This window comes from Bombina bombina, chromosome 5 (genome assembly GCF_027579735.1).
Source record: "Bombina bombina isolate aBomBom1 chromosome 5, aBomBom1.pri, whole genome shotgun sequence".
NCBI classification, from domain to species: Eukaryota; Metazoa; Chordata; class Amphibia; order Anura; family Bombinatoridae; genus Bombina; species Bombina bombina.
Genome location: NC_069503.1, coordinates 434,779,284 through 434,794,117, shown reverse-complemented (window position 1 = coordinate 434,794,117; position 14,834 = coordinate 434,779,284). Strand labels below are relative to the sequence as shown.

At 37.6% G+C, this 14,834-nt stretch overlaps 1 protein-coding gene across 1 annotated transcript in view; it reads right to left on the bottom strand.

The window, feature by feature from the left end:
- Positions 1-293: 293 nt before the first annotated feature.
- Positions 294-14,834, bottom strand: part of BFSP2 (beaded filament structural protein 2) — a 127,062-nt gene continuing 112,521 nt past the window's right edge. The window contains exon 7 of the mRNA XM_053715749.1: positions 294-705. Within this exon, the coding sequence (XP_053571724.1) occupies positions 294-705 (412 nt within the window). The remainder of the gene's footprint in view (positions 706-14,834) is intronic.

Sequence of the window (14,834 nt, the reverse complement as noted above, 5' to 3'; positions counted from 1 at the left end):
GTCAGTCCCTGAGTCGTATGAGTTTCAGCTGTTATTGCTATTTCTGTAGATATAGATCTTATTTTTCCTCTTATCATCCTGATCTCTCATTAATGTCTTTCTCTTCCTAAATTTCACTTCATTTTGTAATTTATCTAAATTCCTTTGAATCTCTTTATTTAATTTTTCAAAAGCTGGATCTACATAAAAAATATTTACAGCTACATATGCCTTTTCAACCTCCATCTTACTTTCGTCTAACTTAATTTTATCCTCTGATATCATTAACTCCATCAGTTCGATTGTACATTTAGTTAGAATTGCATTCCATTTTGCAATAAACTCATTATCGGCATTAGGTCCTTGATACCAGGGTTCAGTTTTATCCTTAGACCTCTTGGTATTAGTTTTTCTCTAACATAGTTCTCAAGGCTAGCAATCTCCCATTTAAGTTTAAGTTCTTTAATAGCTTTGGCTTTATATAGTTTAAATGCTGTAAACACATCTTCACTTTTTTCATCAATATTTTGTTCATCAATGATAATTGTGGCTTTAAAAGCTTCACTCACATCACTTTCCCATCTTTCATCTGTAATTTTAAATGCCATTTTGCCACCCCGGAATCGAAACACAGTTTCTGTCAATATGGAGGAAAGCAAAATCAAAATAAACTCCACTTGGTTTATAACCAAGGGTAGGTGCTCAACAGAAGCATCGTAAAATAAGCTGCATAAGTCCAAAATTTCAAATATATTAAATGTGTGCACCCTACCTTTGTTACAAACAAAAACAGATTTGGTGCTAGCAGTCATAAAATAGTATTCAATGAATAGATAAGAGAAGCCACAACTAAAAAATAATAGCTGTGAGAAAGAATGACAAGGCAGCACTCAAATTGCATAAATAACAAGTGGTTTATTTGCTAAACCTACACATGTCAGAAACATAATTACCCCAATCCCAAATGTGTTTGTCAAAAGGAGTGTAATATATTAACCAGGCCTGGTTAACAGATAATATCTAGCACATAACCGTAATAATACCATTATAACAAGTAAATGTCATATTGTAACAAACCATAACAAAACATTTTGCCTGCTACAAACATTAATGTGAAAGATATATTGTTGCAACAATTTCTTCAGTATAGGCACAGTGTACTAAATGTCCATGAATACCAGAGCACTTAGTATGAATCACACGCTCTGTACGCAAGAATGTTGCAAAGAAACAGTTCCAGCGTTACTGATTAGAAAACCAACTTGGATTACAAAGCAAGCAGCCTCACCACACTCAAGGTACAAAGTTCCAGTGTATCATCCAAAACCAGCCTATATAATTACCACTTGATCCATATTTAAGAGACCCTTCCTAAGTTCATTGCCCTCCTATGTCCAAGATACTTCAGATGTCATTAGGAAATTGGATGGCATTGACGTTGATGAGGATACAGGGTTGGTGACCCTTGATGTTGAGTCGTTATACTCCTCGATCCCTCATGCTGTAGGGATCAGAGCGACTAGATATTTTCTTGAACAAAGAGGGCATGATTTTCAGAAACACACTGACTTTGTAATCTCTTTGTTACATTTAATCTTAAATAATAATGTCTTCCAGTTTGACGGAAAGTATTACAGACAGCTCCAAGGTACGGCCATGGGTGCCACATGTGCCCCCATCTACGCCTGTTTACATCTTGGCTTATGGGAGGCACGAGAAGTTTTTTCGTGCTTTGAATCCCTGGTGGAGGCACATGTGGCACTCTTGCTCCGCTATGTGGACGACATTCTCCTCCTATGGAGGGGTAGTAAAGAATTATTAGAAAATTTCTTGAGTATTTTGAACACTGACAATGGGTACAATATTTTTCTTACATGTGAAATGAGTAAAGAGGAAGCAACATTCTTAGATTTATCAATAAGAAAAGAAGGCAGACACCTAACCACTAAGGTTTATCGTAAATCAACGGCCACCAATAGCCTTCTTCATGCTAGCAGTCATCACCGTGAATGCTTAAAAACTGGCATACCAGTTGGCCAATTCCTTCGGTTGAGAAGGAATTGCTCCAAATCTGAGGAATTTGATTTACAGGCTAAAGAGATGTCATGTAGGTTCCTCGAAAGAGGATATTCCAAGAGACAGGTCAAAAGGGCCTGGACTAGGGCTAGGAATAGCACAAGGAATGATCTGCTCTATAGACAAAATGCAGTTAAAAGGAATGGAGACAAGGTACGCCTTATAACTAAGTTTAATTCACACTGGGGCAAACTTAGAGATATAATGAAAAAATATTGGCATATGTTGACTATTGACACTGAATTAAGAGATTATGTAGGAGACTTACCTTTATTGACAGCACGTAGAGCTGACAGTCTCAAGGACAAGCTTGTCAGAAGTGAATACATAAGAAATCCGATAACCAATTGGTTAAGAGGTAAATGGCAAGGCTGTAGCCCTTGTGGGCATTGTGTGTACTGCAGGTTCATACAAAAAACATGTAAATTTGAAACCTCAACAGGTAGACAATATAATATAAAACAATGGATCACCTGTAACACTACAGGTGTCATTTACCTCTTTCACTGTTCATGTCCCCTATACTATATAGGGAAAACTAAACGTGACCTGAAAGATCGAGTGAAGGAGCATAGGGATGATATTAAGAATAAAGAACAGGATAGTCCGGTGGCTAGACACTTTGAATTATACCATAATTCTGATTTCACTATTATGAAAGTGACTGGAATTCAGCATATAAAACAGCACCGTCGTGGTGGAGATGTTGATAACATGTTATTAAGGAATGAATCCCATTGGATTTACCGTTTAAACACACTGGCTCCAAATGGCCTTAATGAAAAAATTGATTTCTCATGTTTCCTGTAGAAACATTTTTTTTATAGGGGACAATAAATAACCCTTGGTATGTCACTCCCTCTATTTTTTACTTATTCAGTTGTACAGATAGTAGTTATAAGTTTACCCAGAAATACAAGAAAAAGTTAAGAGATGGGAAAATTGCACTTGCTGAGAATTTGTGTTGTTTTGAATTTGCCATCCCGGAATGGAAAAATACCCTTAAATATGTTGCATAACATGTAACTATTTAAACAATATGATGTATGTGCAAATAGATGTTGTATTTTAACTCTGTATATAAGGTTGCAGAACTGTTGTTAAAACCGTCATCAATTAAATATTTAAATTAGCAACTGAGCTATAAAAGTGGTGTAATCACCACATACAAGCATCCGACAAAGCCCTAAAGTCAGCCCACTAAAGGGGAGGGGCGAAACGCGTCATGCCTGACGTTTGAGAAGCGGCAACTTTTTGAAGTGGAGTGCTAATTTCCTGGCAGCTGGTCCCAAGTTTACCGGGTTACTGGGATGTGGTTCCAATAACTAACAAGCATACAGCAGTCTTGAATCTAAGTTCCGGTCGTGTGAGTACAAGGAGGCATTAACTGCATAGGAGCCTGTACATAAACCGCCTTGTTGGAAAATTACCAAGGATCCGGTATGAAGCATATGCATTCCTTAAAGATGGATCAAGTGGTAATTATATAGGCTGGTTTTGGATGATACACTGGAACTTTGTACCGCGAGTGTGGTGAGGCTGCTTGCTTTGTAATCTAAGTTGGTTTTCCAATCAGTAACGCTGGAACTGTTTCTTTGCAACATTCTCACATTCATGGACATTTAGTACACTGTGTCTATACTGAAGAAATTGTTGCAACAATATATCTTTCAAATTAATGTTTGTAGCAGGCAAAATGTTTTGTTACAGTTTGTTACCATATGACATTTACTTGTTATAACAGTAGTATTACGGTTATGTGCTAGATATTATCTGTTAACCAGGCCTGGTTCATATATTACACTCCTTTTGACAAACACATTTGGGATTGGGGTAATTATGTTTCTGACGTGTAAGTTTAACAAATAAACCACTTGTTATTTATGCAATTTGAGTGCTGCCTTGTCATTCTTTCTCACAGCTATTATTTTTAGTTATGACTTCTCTTAGATATTCATTGAATACTATTTTACGACTGCTAGCACCAAATCTGTTTTTGTTTGTAACAAAGGTAGAGTGCACACATTTAATATATTTGAAATTTTAAACTATCAATAGCCCTTAAAAGAGCCTTTTGCGGGGCATTGCCCCAAAGTAATCAGCTCTTTTACCTGTAAAGAAAAAAATACAAACAACCCCCCCAACAGTAAAACCCACCACCCACACAACCAACCACCCAAATAAAATACTAACTAAAAAAACCTAAGCTTCCCATTGCCCTGAAAAGGGCATTTGGATGGGCATTGCCCTTAAAAGGGCAGTTAGCTCTATTGCAGGCCCAAACCCTAACCTAAAAATAAAACCCACCCAATACACCTTTAAAAAAACCTAACACTAACCCTCTGAAGGTCGACTTACAGTTCTGAAGACCAGACATCCATCCTCAAGGAAGTGGCAGAAGTCTTCATCCAAGCCGGGCCAAAGTCCTCAACGAAGCCAGAAGAAGTCTTCATCCAAGCCGGGCGAAGTGGTCCTCCAGATGGGCAGAAGTCTTCATCCAGACGGCATCTTCTATCTTCATCCATCCGACGCGGAGCGGGTCCGTCTTCAAGACATCCGACGCAGAGCATCCTCTTCATCCGGAGTCTTCTTACTGAATGAAGGTACCTTTAAAGGGACATGAAACCCAAAATTTTTCTTTCATGATTCAGATAGAGAATACAATTTCAAACAACTTTCCAATTTACTTCTATTATTTAATTTGCTTCTTTCTCTTGTTATCCTTTGCTGAAATGTTTATCTAGGAAAGTTCATGTACAGCAGAGAACCTAGGTTCTAGCTGTTGATTAGTGGCTGCATATATAAACTGATTGTCATTGGCTCACCCATGTGCTCAGTTAGAAACCAGTAGTGCACGGCTGCTCCTTCAACAAATGATACCAAGAGAATAAAACAGATTAGATAATAGAAGTAAATTAGAAAGTTGTTTAAAATTGTATTCTCTATCTGAATCATGAAAGATTTTTTGTGGGTTTCATGTCCCTTTAACCCCTTAGTGACCAGACCACTTTTCAATTTGTTGACCATCTGGGACCAAGGCTATTTTTGCATTTCTGCGATGTTTGTGTTTAACTGTAATTTTCCTCTTACTCATTTACTGTACCCACACATATTATATACCGTTTTTCTCGCCATTAAATGGACTTTCTAAAGATACCATTATTTTCATCATATCTTATAATTTACTATAAAAAAAAATATAAAATATGAGGAAAAATGAAAAAAAAAAAACACTTTTTCTAACTTTAAGCCCCAAAATCTCTTACACATCTACAACCACCATAAAATACCAATGCTAAACAGTTTCTAAATTTTGTCCTGAGTTTAGAAATACCCAATGTTTACATGTTCTTTGCTTTTTTTGCAAGTTATAGGGCAATAAGTACAAGTAGCACTTAGCTATTTCAAAACCATGTTTTTTCAAAATTGGCGATAGTTACATTGTAACACCAATATCTGTCAGGAATCCATGAATAACCCTTCTAATGTATATATTTTTTAAAAGACGACAACCGAAGGTATTAAACTTGGGGTATTTTGACTTTTTTTCATGCAACCATTTTACCACCAATCTATGCCAAAGTTTGGGGGGGAAAAAATAATTTGATTTTTTGACAAAATAGCAATTTAAGAATACATTTACTGATAATGTTAAGGGTTACTGCCAAATAACTCCCTAATATGTCTTCAGCAGCATCTCCTGGGTACAGTGATACCACCCATGTAAAGGTGTGTTGGGTTCTCGGGGGGCTAAAAGCCCTTATTTTAGAGAGCGCATTCCAGTTTTTCAACTTGGAATTTTCACATCGGTCATCATGCACCCATGTCCTATTTGGGACATTTCTGAAGCTGGCCAATGGAATTTACCCCCATCAAACCATATATTTTTGAAAAGTAGACACCCTAGGGTATTTTAAATGGTGGTATTTTAACACTTTTCATGCACTAATTCAACCACCAGTCTTTGTCAAACTTTTGGGTAGTCATTTTTTTGTGTTATTTTTCACACACATTGTATTTTAGGCATGAATTCTCAGTTCCTGTTATGTGTTACTGCCAAAAAAACACCTCAATGTGTGTTCAACAACATCTCCTGAGTACAGTGATACCACCTATGTATAGGTGTGTCGGGTTCTCTGGGGGCTAAAAGGCCTTAATTTTAGGAAGCGCATTCCAGTTTTTCAACTTGGAATTTTCACATCGGTCATCATGCACCCATGTCCTATTTGGGACATTTCTGAAGCTGGCCAATGAAATTTACCCCCATCAAACCATATATTTTTGAGAAGTAGACCCCCTAGGGTATTTTAAATGCTGGTATTTTAACACTTTCCATGCACTAATTCAACCACCAGTCTTTGTCAAACTTTTGGGTAGTCATTTTTTTGTGTTATTTTTCACACACATTGTACTTTAGGCATGTATTCTCAGTTCCTGTTATGTGTTACTGCCAAAAAACACCTTAATATGTGTTCAACAACATCTCCTGAGTACAGTCATACCACCCATGGATAGGTGTGTCGGGTTCTCTGGGGGCTAAAAGGCCTTAATTTTAGGAAGCGCATTCCAGTTTTTCAACTTGGAATTTTCACATTGGTCATCATACACCCATGTCCTATTTGGGACATTTCTGAAGCTGGCCAATGGAATTTACCCCATCAAACCATATATTTTTGAAAAGTAGACACCCTAGGGTATTTTAAATGGTGGTATTTTAACACTTTCCATGCACTAATTCCACCACCAGTCTTTGTCAAACTTTTGGGTAGTCATTTTTTTGTGTTATTTTTCACACACATTGTATTTTAGGCATGGATTCTCAGTTCCTGTTATGTGTTACTGCCAAAAAAACACCTCAATATGTGTTCAACAACATCTCCTGAGTACAGTGATACCACCCATGTATAGGTGTGTCAGGTTCTCTGGGGGCTAAAGGGCGTTAATTTTAGGAAGTGCATTCCAGTTTTTCAACTTGGAATTTTCACATCGGTCATCATGCACCCATGTCCTATTTGGGACATTTCTGAAGCTGGCCAATGGAATTTACCCCCATCAAACCATATATTTTTGAAAAGTAGACATCCTAGGGTATTTCAAATGCTGGTATTTTAACACTTTCCATGCACTAATTCAACCACCAGTCTTTGTCAAACTTTTGGGTAGTCATTTTTTTGTGTTATTTTTCACACACATTGTACTTTAGGCATACATTCTCAGTTCCTGTTATGTGTTACTGCCAAAAAACACCTTAATATGTGTTCAACAACATCTCCTGAGTACAGTGATACCACCCATGGATAGGTGTCTCGGGTTCTCTGGGGGCTAAAAGGCCTTAATTTTAGGAAGCGCATTCCAGTTTTTCAACTTGGAATTTTCACATCGGTCATCATACACCCATGTCCTATTTGGGACATTTCTGAAGCTGGCCAATGGAATTTACCTCCATCAAACCATATATTTTTGAAAAGTAGACACCCTAGGGTATTTTAAATGGTGGTATTTTAACACTTTCCATGCACTAATTCAACCACCAGTCTTTGTCAAACTTTTGGGTAGTCATTTTTTTGTGTTATTTTTCACACACATTGTACTTTAGGCATGGATTCTCAGTTCCTGTTATGTGTAACTGCCAAAAAAACACCTCAATATGTGTTTAACAACATCTCCTGAGTACAGTGATACCACCCATGTATAGGTGTGTCGGGTTCTCTGGGGGCTAAAAGGCCTTAATTTTAGGAAGCGCATTCCAGTTTTTCAACTTGGAATTTTCACATCGGTCATCATGCACCCATGTCCTATTTGGGACATTTCTGAAGCTGGCCAATGAAATTTACCCCCATCAAACCATATATTTTTGAGAAGTAGACCCCCTAGGGTATTTCAAATGCTGGTATTTTAACACTTTCCATGCACTAATTCAACCACCAGTCTTTGTCAAACTTTTGGGTAGTCATTTTTTTTGTGTTATTTTTCACACACATTGTACTTTAGGCATGTATTCTCAGTTCCTGTTATGTGTTACTGCCAAAAAACACCTTAATATGTGTTCAACAACATCTCCTGAGTACAGTCATACCACCCATGGATAGGTGTGTCGGGTTCTCTGGGGGCTAAAAGGCCTTAATTTTAGGAAGCGCATTCCAGTTTTTCAACTTGGAATTTTCACATCGGTCATCATGCACCCATGTCCTATTTGGGACATTTCTGAAGCTGGCCAATGAAATTTACCCCCATCAAACCATATATTTTTGAGAAGTAGACCCCCTAGGGTATTTCAAATGCTGGTATTTTAACACTTTCCATGCACTAATTCAACCACCAGTCTTTGTCAAACTTTTGGGTAGTCATTTTTTTGTGTTATTTTTCACACACATTGTACTTTAGGCATGTATTCTCAGTTCCTGTTATGTGTTACTGCCAAAAAACACCTTAATATGTGTTCAACAACATCTCCTGAGTACAGTCATACCACCCATGGATAGGTGTGTCGGGTTCTCTGGGGGCTAAAAGGCCTTAATTTTAGGAAGCGCATTCCAGTTTTTCAACTTGGAATTTTCACATTGGTCATCATACACCCATGTCCTATTTGGGACATTTCTGAAGCTGGCCAATGGAATTTACCCCATCAAACCATATATTTTTGAAAAGTAGACACCCTAGGGTATTTTAAAAGGTGGTATTTTAACACTTTCCATGCACTAATTCCACCACCAGTCTTTGTCAAACTTTTGGGTAGTCATTTTTTTGTGTTATTTTTCACACACATTGTATTTTAGGCATGGATTCTCAGTTCCTGTTATGTGTTACTGCCAAAAAAACACCTCAATATGTGTTCAACAACATCTCCTGAGTACAGTGATACCACCCATGTATAGGTGTGTCAGGTTCTCTGGGGGCTAAAGGGCGTTAATTTTAGGAAGCGCATTCCAGTTTTTCAACTTGGAATTTTCACATCGGTCATCATGCACCCATGTCCTATTTGGGACATTTCTGAAGCTGGCCAATGGAATTTACCCCCATCAAACCATATATTTTTGAAAAGTAGACATCCTAGGGTATTTCAAATGCTGGTATTTTAACACTTTCCATGCACTAATTCAACCACCAGTCTTTGTCAAACTTTTGGGTAGTCATTTTTTTGTGTTATTTTTCACACACATTGTACTTTAGGCATACATTCTCAGTTCCTGTTATGTGTTACTGCCAAAAAACACCTTAATATGTGTTCAACAACATCTCCTGAGTACAGTGATACCACCCATGGATAGGTGTCTCGGGTTCTCTGGGGGCTAAAAGGCCTTAATTTTAGGAAGCGCATTCCAGTTTTTCAACTTGGAATTTTCACATCGGTCATCATACACCCATGTCCTATTTGGGACATTTCTGAAGCTGGCCAATGGAATTTACCTCCATCAAACCATATATTTTTGAAAAGTAGACACCCTAGGGTATTTTAAATGGTGGTATTTTAACACTTTCCATGCACTAATTCAACCACCAGTCTTTGTCAAACTTTTGGGTAGTCATTTTTTTGTGTTATTTTTCACACACATTGTACTTTAGGCATGGATTCTCAGTTCCTGTTATGTGTAACTGCCAAAAAACACCTCAATATGTGTTTAACAACATCTCCTGAGTACAGTGATACCACCCATGTATAGGTGTGTCGGGTTCTCTGGGGGCTAAAAGGCCTTAATTTTAGGAAGCGCATTCCAGTTTTTCAACTTGGAATTTTCACATCGGTCATCATGCACCCATGTCCTATTTGGGACATTTCTGAAGCTGGCAAATTAAATTTACCCCCATCAAACCATATATTTTTGAGAAGTAGACCCCCTAGGGTATTTCAAATGCTGGTATTTTAACACTTTCCATGCACTAATTCAACCACCAGTCTTTGTCAAACTTTTGGGTAGTCATTTTTTTGTGTTATTTTTCACACACATTGTACTTTAGGCATGTATTCTCAGTTCCTGTTATGTGTTACTGCCAAAAAACACCTTAATATGTGTTCAACAACATCTCCTGAGTACAGTCATACCACCCATGGATAGGTGTGTCGGGTTCTCTGGGGGCTAAAAGGCCTTAATTTTAGGAAGCGCATTCCAGTTTTTCAACTTGGAATTTTCACATTGGTCATCATACACCCATGTCCTATTTGGGACATTTCTGAAGCTGGCCAATGGAATTTACCCCATCAAACCATATATTTTTGAAAAGTAGACACCCTAGGGTATTTTAAATGGTGGTATTTTAACACTTTCCATGCACTAATTCCACCACCAGTCTTTGTCAAACATTTGGGTAGTCATTTTTTTGTGTTATTTTTCACACACATTGTATTTTAGGCATGGATTCTCAGTTCCTGTTATGTGTTACTGCCAAAAAAACACCTCAATATGTGTTCAACAACATCTCCTGAGTACAGTGATACCACCCATGTATAGGTGTGTCAGGTTCTCTGGGGGCTAAAGGGCGTTAATTTTAGGAAGCGCATTCCAGTTTTTCAACTTGGAATTTTCACATCGGTCATCATGCACCCATGTCCTATTTGGGACATTTCTGAAGCTGGCCAATGGAATTTACCCCCATCAAACCATATATTTTTGAAAAGTAGACATCCTAGGGTATTTCAAATGCTGGTATTTTAACACTTTCCATGCACTAATTCAACCACCAGTCTTTGTCAAACTTTTGGGTAGTCATTTTTTGTGTTATTTTTCACACACATTGTACTTTAGGCATACATTCTCAGTTCCTGTTATGTGTTACTGCCAAAAAACACCTTAATATGTGTTCAACAACATCTCCTGAGTACAGTGATACCACCCATGGATAGGTGTCTCGGGTTCTCTGGGGGCTAAAAGGCCTTAATTTTAGGAAGCGCATTCCAGTTTTTCAACTTGGAATTTTCACATCGGTCATCATACACCCATGTCCTATTTGGGACATTTCTGAAGCTGGCCAATGGAATTTACCTCCATCAAACCATATATTTTTGAAAAGTAGACACCCTAGGGTATTTTAAATGGTGGTATTTTAACACTTTCCATGCACTAATTCAACCACCAGTCTTTGTCAAACTTTTGGGTAGTCATTTTTTTGTGTTATTTTTCACACACATTGTACTTTAGGCATACATTCTCAGTTCCTGTTATGTGTTACTGCCAAAAAACACCTTAATATGTGTTCAACAACATCTCCTGAGTACAGTGATACCACCCATGGATAGGTGTCTCGGGTTCTCTGGGGGCTAAAAGGCCTTAATTTTAGGAAGCGCATTCCAGTTTTTCAACTTGGAATTTTCACATCGGTCATCATACACCCATGTCCTATTTGGGACATTTCTGAAGCTGGCCAATGGAATTTACCTCCATCAAACCATATATTTTTGAAAAGTAGACACCCTAGGGTATTTTAAGTGGTGGTATTTTAACACTTTCCATGCACTAATTCAACCACCAGTCTTTGTCAAACTTTTGTGTAGTCATTTTTTTGTGTTATTTTTCACACACATTGTACTTTAGGCATGGATTCTCAGTTCCTGTTATGTGTAACTGCCAAAAAACACCTCAATATGTGTTTAACAACATCTCCTGAGTACAGTGATACCACCCATGTATAGGTGTGTCGGGTTCTCTGGGGGCTAAAAGGCCTTATTTTTAGGAAGCGCATTCCAGTTTTTCAACTTGGAATTTTCACATCGGTCATCATGCACCCATGTCCTATTTGGGACATTTCTGAAGCCGGCCAATGAAATTTACCCCCATAAAACCCATATATTTTTGAGAAGTAGACCCCCTAGGGTATTTGAAATGCTGGTATTTTCACACTTTCCATTAACTTATTTAACCACCAGTCTTTGTCAAACTTATGGGTAGTCATTTTTTTGTGTTATTTTTCCACACACATTGTACTTTAGGCATGGATTCTCAGTTCCTGTTATGTGTTACTGCAAAAAACACCTCAATATGTGTTCAACAACATCTCCTGAGTACAGTGATACCACCCATGTATAGTTGTGTCGGGTTCTCTGGGGGCTAAAAGGCCTTAATTTTAGGAAGCGCATTCCAGTTTTTCAACTTGGAATTTTCACATCGGTCATCATGCACCCATGTCCTATTTGGGACATTTCTGAAGCTGGCCAATGAAATTTACCCCCATCAAACCATATATTTTTGAGAAGTAGACCCCCTAGGGTATTTTAAATGCTGGTATTTTAACACTTTCCATGCACTAATTCAACCACCAGTCTTTGTCAAACTTTTGGGTAGTCATTTTTTTGTGTTATTTTTCACACACATTGAACTTTAGGCATGTATTCTCAGTTCCTGTTATGTGTTACTGCCAAAAAACACCTTAATATGTGTTCAACAACATCTCCTGAGTACAGTGATACCACCCATGGATAGGTGTGTCGTGTTCTCTGGGGGCTAAAAGGCCTTAATTTTAGGAAGCGCATTCCAGTTTTTCAACTTGGAATTTTCACATTGGTCATCATACACCCATATCCTATTTGGGACATTTCTGAAGCTGGCCAATGGAATTTACCCCCATCAAAAAATATATTTTTGAAAAGTAGACACCATAGGGTATTTTAAATGGTGGTATTTTAACACTTTCCATGCACTAATTCAACCACCAGTCTTTGTCAAACTTTTGGGTAGTCATTTTTTTGTGTTATTTTTCACACACATTGTACTTTAGGCATATATTCTCAGTTCCTGTTATGTGTTACTGCCAAAAAACACCTCAATATGTGTTCAACAACATCTCCTGAGTACAGTGATACCACCCATGTATAGGTGTGTCAGGTTCTCTGGGGGCTAAAAGGCCTTATTGTTAGGAAGCGCATTCCAGTTTTTCAACTTGGAATTTTGACATCGGTCACATGCACCCATGTCCTATTTGGGACATTTCTGAAGCCGGCCAATGAAATTTACCCCCATCAAACCATATATTTTTGAGAAGTAGACCCCCTAGGGTATTTGAAATGCTGGTATTTTCACACTTTCCATTAACTTATTTAACCACCAGTCTTTGTCAAACTTTTGGGTAGTCATTTTTTTGTGTTATTTTTCACACACATTGTACTTTAGGCGTGGATTCTCAGTTCCTGTTATGTGTTACTGCCAAAAAACACCTCAATATGTGTTCAACAACATCTCCGGAGTACAGTGATACCACCCATTTATAGGTGTGTTGGGTTCTCTGGGGGCTAAAAGGCCTTATTTTTAGGAAGCTCATTCCATTTTTTCCACTTTGAATTTTCACATCCCATGCACCCATGTCCTATATAAGACATTTCTGAAGCCGGCCAATGTAATTTACCCCCATCAAACCATATATTTTTGAAAAGTAGACATCCTAGGGTATTTCAAATGCAGGTATTTTAACACTTTCAATACACTAATTCAACCACTAGTCTTTCTCAAACTATTGGGCATTCATTTTTTGGTGTTATTTTTTTACATACATTGTACTTTAGACATGGATTCACAGCTCCTGTTATGTGTTACTACCAAAGAAGACACCAATATGTGGTCACCAACATCTCCTGAGTTCAGTGATACCACCTATGCATAGGTTTGGTGGCTTGTTTGGGCGGTGCAATGCCAAATGTCTGACATGCGTTTGTGATTTTTTTTCACATTTAACATATTTTCTTTGCCTATCGTCTTTTTTGGGGGTCTTTTAACATACCCCAATTTATTTGTTTTCCATAAATGTGATTATATTTAAAAAGTTGACACCCCAAGGTATTATATATGGAGTGGTTTGATGACTTTGATGCAACCGTTTTAGCCCAAAAAATTGGAGAAAGTATATGGTGGTAATTTTTCAATTTTCATTGTTACAGACACATTGCTTTTTGACTATGATTTAGGAGAGACTGTTGTAAGTTATTGCAAAATAATACTTCAGGTTGTTTTCTGCAAGGCACCCTGAGTACACCTATGCCCCCCATGCATAATTTTGCCAGGATTTTGGGAAGGTTATGTTACAATTTTATGACTTGTGATTTTAGTTATTAAAAATGAGAGTATTTCTTCTGATAGGCCTATCTTTAGTTTAGGGCCTATCGCATACCCCACTTTTATTTATTGCATTCAAAGTGTATATTTTTTAAATGTTGACACCCCAAGGTATTGTATATGGTGTGCTTTAATGCCTTTGAAGCAACCGTTTTAGCCCAAAAAATTGGAGAAAGTGTATGGTGGTAATTTTTCAATTTTCATTTTTACAGACACATTGCTTTTTGACTATGATTTAGGAGAGACTGTTGTAAGTTATTGCTAAATAATACTTCAGGTTGTTTTCTGCAAGGCACCCTGAGTACACCTATGCCCCCCATGCATAGGTTTGCCAGGATTTTGGGAAGGTTATGTTACAATTTTATGACTTGTGATTTTAGTTATTAAAAATGAGAGTATTTCTTCTGATAGGCCTATCTTTAGTTTGGGGCCTATCGCATACCCCACTTTTATTTATTGCATTCAAAGTGTATATTTTTTAAATGTTGACACCCCAAGGTATTGTATATGGTGTGCTTTGATGCCTTTGAAGCAACCATTTTAGCCTAAAAAATTGGAGAAAGTGTATGGTGGTAATTTTTCAATTTTCATTTTTACAGACACATTGCTTTTTGACTATGATTTAGGAGAGACTGTTGTAAGTTATTACAAAAACATACTTCAGGTTGTTTTCTGCAAGGCACCCTGAGAACACCTATGTCCCCCATGCATAGGTTTGACAGGGGTTTTGGTTAAAAAAAAACA